The sequence below is a fragment of the Phycodurus eques genome, chromosome 7 (genome assembly GCF_024500275.1).
Source record: "Phycodurus eques isolate BA_2022a chromosome 7, UOR_Pequ_1.1, whole genome shotgun sequence".
NCBI classification, from domain to species: domain Eukaryota; kingdom Metazoa; phylum Chordata; class Actinopteri; order Syngnathiformes; family Syngnathidae; genus Phycodurus; species Phycodurus eques.
The window spans coordinates 19059755-19066428 of NC_084531.1; the positions used below are offsets into that span (position 1 = coordinate 19059755).

General features: G+C 38.5%; 1 protein-coding gene across 1 annotated transcript; it reads right to left on the reverse strand.

Annotated features, from left to right (window-relative positions):
- Window positions 1–412: 412 nt before the first annotated feature.
- Window positions 413–3471, reverse strand: smtla (somatolactin alpha; the record flags this gene model as incomplete). The annotated part of the gene is made up of 4 exons (XM_061681623.1): window positions 413–607; window positions 1377–1556; window positions 2055–2168; window positions 3268–3471. Coding segments are annotated over 4 exons (693 nt in total), but the record flags the coding sequence as incomplete, so codon positions are not given.
- Between the last annotated feature and the right edge of the window lie 3203 nt (window positions 3472–6674).

A 6674-nucleotide genomic window follows, 5' to 3' on the forward strand; every position in this document is an offset into this window, starting at 1 on the left:
TTGACTCACATTCACACTGTCACTGAGTGGGAACTGAACCCACACTGCCTGCAACAAAGTCAAGCGATGTACCACTACAGCATCAGTGACTGTATATCTTGCCATGTATAACCAGTTGTGATGCTTGCTCAGTGGATTGTGAACAATGGGATAATTCAAATTATAAAGAAGAGGCTGTGTGAGTTTTATGAACATCTGGGCACGAAACCTCCTCTTGGCAAGCTACAGTATGTATGACTACACTGCTTGGCACTTTATCTGTTCTCTGACTTTGTTGCGAAGATAATATATTACACAAGTTTTTGTCTTTAAAATATTTATTTCAGGTATTTTCTTTTACAGAAAGTCATGTTTTTTTCACATATCACGATCTACTAAGAATTCATAAGTTTAAAAATGTTGTATTTAGTTTTCATGCACAGTTGTAATTGTCGGTTTGTCTACACTTGAGAAGCTTGAGGAATATCGCAATCTTATGGGAATCTTTCTTGAAGCAGCTGATTAAGATATAGTCTCTCATGACAGATTCCACCATGTCTGTTTGCATGTCATATTGGAACAGGCCTTGTTCGCTGTAACTCGTTGTCAGTAGGCCCTCATTCAGCATCTGGACAAACAGATTTCATCACATAACAGAGGACTATTAGTCTTATCATCATCTCAAAATAAAGCATTGAACAGTCGTGGTCAAAATCACTGATTGATCAGCCGATATGTAATCGAAACAGTGTTTTCCAACCTTCATTGAGAAAAGGCAAGTATTTGACAATAGAAAAATCTCACAGCACACCACTGAACAAAGCAACTATATAAATGATATATATGGAAATAATGATTATTTTAATAATCTCAATAGGTGGATACACAGGTTAATTTGATGAATTAATAATTAACTTTAATAATAGTATTAGCAACGCTCTACAAATGTGCATGTCTGTGAACCTGACAAAATGAAAATGTTATCAAAACTAGGTTGAATTACAGGTTTTAGACATCTGTGAACAGTTTAGCAACTTCAGTAACATTTTCTCTTAGATTAGAAATTTAAAAAAAACGTGATGTATGAATTGAAGTTCTTTAAAAACTATGCCTTTGTGACATGTCTTCAAATGAATCAAATTATTTTTTTAATACTATTTCAGTTTTGTTATGAGGTGTATAAATATTTTAGGTTATACAACAGTTACAGTAAGCTTGGTGTATCACAAAAACATTGCCTGTACAGACAGTGAAAAAAACCAAAATTAAAAAAAAGGTTTTATGGTGGAAATAGTTTGGTCTCCAGAATTATGTAAGGAAACATTCTGGAGATCAACCATCATCCTGCACCAGGTTGTGCTCGACAAAGGTTTCACAATGTTATTTGCATGGCCTACCTTTTTGATGAGAACGATCACTCCATGCTCCAGACTGATAAGTTTGTCAGACACCCATTTGGTTTTGTTGAGGAGCATTTCTGGAGTGCCATCATAGCGGTCCAGTGTTGTCTGTAGGTAGACCAAGGGCTCGATCCATGACTGGACCAGCATTAGCACAGAGTGGAGCAACCATTTGTCCTGGAAGACACACACAATTTACCAGATATTTGTATAACAGTTATTTGTTACAAGTTACTACTAGTGCGCCACTCAATCCAATACAACCCTTCTTTTTAAAAATTATTTATAGCTATTAATATTTGTGACCAGATAGCACAGCACCCAAAACAACAGCTAACATGTACTCTTGAGAAAAAACTCTAACATTAGGATTGAATTGAAACTCAATAAGAATTAAAATAATATGCAAATAAAATGCAATGCTAAAGCAAATTTTTTTTTAAGGTTTTCTACAAAAATTCTCACAAGAATGGGTTCGATGTTGTTGTAGTGACAGTTTTACAGTCAATATTTGTTTTTCACTTTGATAAATGAATATAGTTACTAAAATCGGATTTAAGGCTCAAACAGAAACACACTCACCATTTTGTGGCACAAACTTCATTCAAGTAAACATTCTCAATTATCTTGGAACGAATACACCAATGTATGAGCATAGCAAAGGCTTTTGCTTACAGACATCTGCTGGACTTCGCCAATGGAGTTTGGAATGGGGATGGCCTTAGTAATGCACGCATAAGCCGCCTGGTTCCTCTGAAGCTGCAATTGATATGGGACAAATATGTCCTCCTGCACATGATGCAGACACGAGGGAGAGAGAACATGAGTTTTGTGTTAACAGGAATTTTTCGGTTCTGGAAAAAAAAAAGAAGCCAATTTGGGCAAAATCTTCTCGACTGGAGACCCTTAAAGGAATATGATGTGTTCTATTGCAATCAATAGATAGCATGTAATGACTCCTTTGTGACAAGCTCTAATATCACCTCTCCATACAGTATATACTATACATGGTGTACCTTTTTGGAAGCTACAAAGCATAATGCTGTCGCTGATTCAGACTAACCTTATTATCACATTTGTATTGCACCACACCACTGATTTTGAATAAAACTTGGGCTCAGAGAGAAGTTACTCTGAAGTGCAGCAGTAAGAAGATCTTCAGGTGTGAAAAGAATCAAATAGTAACATCTCAGTGATTTTGGTTCAGTAAAAGAAAAATGTGGCAAAATCCTTCCAGTACATAAATAGTGGAGATCATTTTGAAAGATCTAGTGAATGATGAATGAATGAATAATTGAACCTTTTGGGATTTGGTGCACACACACAAGTGGGTATGTAAATGATGACACGTCCTTTTTTGTCATTTTACTGAGCACTGGATGACAATAACATGCATATAAATAAACAATATTTTAAGGGGTAACTCCATAAATTCTGCCTTTACAAAGATAATATTGAGCTTGGATATGTTAATTTAAACCTTTCTATGCCACACACCAAAATATTGAATTATAATGACATTGAATTATTGCTCTTTGATTGACTGGCTACCAAAGTGTACACCGCCTTTCGCCCAATATCAGCAGGGATAGGCTTCAACTCGCCTGTGATAATAATAAGGACAAGCAGTATAGAAACTTTATTGATATAGAATTATAATACCATTGTACTCACTATATTTTTAATATAATCACAATAAAGTGCTACCAATGTGTTTATCATTGACGATGTAGAATTTACAATACCTTTATTTCCTTAAATTGTATGAGTTGTTATCAACGTACAGTATCTGTTGCCTCCTCATATTTAAACTCGTTTAATTACGGCAGCCCCACTCGTGGTGCAAATATACAATTTTTGTGTTCGGCTTAAGGTGGACGTTACTCACAAACATAGAGCACAACTCTTCGGAGACGCGGTAGATGAGCTCAGCATGCTGGATCGCTCTGTCCAGAAGCTTCTCCTGTGAGATGGATAAACAGTAGGGGTGGATGACTTGGTCCTGATCCGTACACTCGAGCAGGAAGCTGGTGCTAAGGAGGCAGGGCCATGACAACACAGCCCATAGAGCTCCCTGTATGGCTAGAAACAAACACAAATATGCAGATCATTTAAATATATGCTCTTCTATATATATTCTATTAACTAGACAAGTAGTTCTAAAAATCTCTATTTGCAATGATTCAAGAGGCAATTTTAAAGAAGCACATCTGTATTTAGAGTTATAAAAGTGAATACCGATCATCCTGTGAATTCTTCTGTCCCTGAGGTCTTTGAAGTGATAGCCTTAAGTGAGCGGTCAGCCTCTTTTATGTAGCATGAGCAGGCCATGAATATAAGAAAAGGTCATCTTGGGTAGGGGTGGGAAAACTTGAGGGCCACGTCTGAGTTTTAAAACGAACAGATGGGCCATGTCATTTATACATGAGGTAAAGCATTGTTTGTAAAAGTTCAAATGTGTAAGATATGTAAAATAGTTTAAAAATATATATATATATTTGATTAATTGTAGGCGGAACGGTGGATTACTGGTTAGAGCGTCTGCCTCACAGTTCTGAGGACTGGGGATCAACCCCCCCCAGTCCCCCCTGTGTGGAGTTTGCATGTTCTCCTCATGCCTGTGTGGGTTTTTTCTGGGTACTCCAGTTTCCTCCTACATCCCCAAAACATGCATGGTAGCTTAATTGAATACTCTAAACTGGCCGTAGGTGTGAATGTGAGTGCGAATGGTTGTTTGTTTATATGTGCCCTGCGATTAGCAAACAGTTCAGGGTGGACCCCGCCTCCTGCCCCATGATAACTGGGATAGGCTCCAGCACTCCCGCGACCCTTGTGAGGATAAGCGGCTCAGAAAATGGATGGATAGATGGATGATTAATTGTAATTCATTCAATAATAATTATTTAATACAATTATATATATTTTTTTATAAATGCTAGATGTATAATTATATTGTCATTATGAAATTGTTGTTTTTACTTTTATAAAATATTATTTACAACAAATAAATACATCCACAACCCTAATCGGAATTGTATTTTTATGATAAATTAATAATATATGAACAAATATATTTTAATAAATAATATGCATTCTCGTTTTAATTGTAAGGAGATAAATTAAAAAAATATATACTTTGAGGAAAGAACTGCAAAATTAATGCAACAAGTATTGAAGGACTGGACTGATCTTGTAAATTCTTAGGAACGGAAGAGGCCGTACAGTATTTGTCCCCCGGGCCATACTCAAGTCAAGGTGGCAACTGCAGGCCACTCTCGTCAGATGTGCTGGGCCTGAATATTGTAATGTCTTGTTAATTCAAGGTTGCGTTGATGAAAAAAACAAGAAAACAAAAAAAATGAAATAGCAACAACAACCTATTAAAAACAGGAATATTGAGACACTCATATTTAGGCCCCGACAGACAACCATTTTTAGAATTTAGAGGTCAGCTATGGGAACTTGAGCATACATACATACAACCCCAATTCCAATGACGTTGGGACGGTATGTTAAATATAAATATAAAGAGAATACAATGATTTGCAAATCATGTTCAACCTATATTTAATTGAATAAACTACAAAGACAAGATATTTAATGTTCAAACTGATAAACTTTATTGTTTTTAGCAAATAATCATTAACTTAGAATTTTATGGCTGCAACACCTTCCAAAAAAGCTGGGATAGGTGGCAAAAAAAAGAAAGAAAGCTGAGGAATGCTCATCAAACACCTGTTTGGAACATCCTACAGGTGAACAGGCTAATTGGGAACTGGTGGGTGCCATGATTGAGTATAAAAGGAGCTTCCCTGAATTGCTCAGTCATTCACAAGCAAAGATGGGGCGAGGTTCACCTCTTTGTTAACAAGCGTGAGAAAATAGTCGAACAGTTTAAGGACAATGTTCCTCAATGTACAATTGCAAGGAATTTAGGGATTTCATCATCTACGGTCCATAATATCATCAAAAGGTTCAGAGAATCTGGAGAAATCACTGCATGTAAGCGGCAAGGCCGAAAACCAACATTGAATGCCCGTGACCTTCAATCCCTCAGGCAGCACTGCATCAAAAACCGAGATCAATGTGTAAAGGATGTCATCACATGGGATCAGGAACACTTCAGAAAACCAATGTCAGTAAATACAATTCAGCGCTACATCCGTAAGTGCAACTTGAAACGCTACTTTGCAAAGCAAAAGCCATTTATCAACAACACCCAGAAACGCCGCCGGCTTTCCTGGGCCCGAGCTCATCCAAGATGGACTGATGCAAAGGGGAAACGTGTTCTGTGGTCCGACGAGTCCACATTTCAAATTGTTTTTGGAAATTGTGGACGTTGTGTCCTCCAGGCCAAAGAGGACAAGAACCATCTGGACTGTTATGGACGCAAAGTTCAAAAGCCAGCATCTGTGATTGTATGGGGCTGTGTTAGTGCCAATGGCATGGGTAACTTACACATCGAGGAAGGCACCATTAAGGCTGAAAGGTACATACAGGTTTTGGATAAACATGCTGCCATCCAAGCAACATATTTTTCATGGACGCCCCTGCTTATTTCAGCAAGACGATGCCAAACCAAGGCGGCACGGTGCCTGACTGGTTAGAGCATCTACCTCACAGTTCTGAGGACCGGGGTTCTATCCCCGGTCCCGCCTGTGTGGAGTTTGTATGTTCTCCCCGTGCCTGTGTGGGTTTTCTCCAGGCACTCCGGTTTCCTCCCACATCCCAAAAACATGCATGGTAGGTTAATTGACAACTCTAAATTGCCCGTAGGTGTGAATGTGAGTGCGAATGGTTGTTTGTTTGTATGAACCCTGCGATTGGCTGGCAACCAGTTCAGGGTGTACCCCGCCTCCCGCCCGATGATAGCTGGGATAGGCTCCAGCACGCCTGCGACCCTAGTGAGGAGAAGTGGCTCAGAAAATGGATGGATGGGTGGATGGATGCCAAATCACATTTTGCACGTGTTACAACAGCCTGGCTTCGTAGTAAAAGAGTGCGGGTACTAGATTGACCTGCCTGCAGTCCAGCCCTGTCTCCCATTGAAAATATGTGGCGCATTGTGAAGTGTAAAATATGACAACGGAGACCCCGGACTGTTGAACAGCTGAAGCTGTACGTCAAGCAACAATGGGAAAGAATTCCACCTACAAAGCTTCAACAATTAGTGTCCTCCGTTTTTTTAATTTTTTTTATTGAATGTTGTTAAAAGAAAAGGTGATGTAACACAGTGGTAAACATGAACCTGTTCCAGCTTTTCTGGAACGTGTTGCAGCCATAAAATTACAAGTT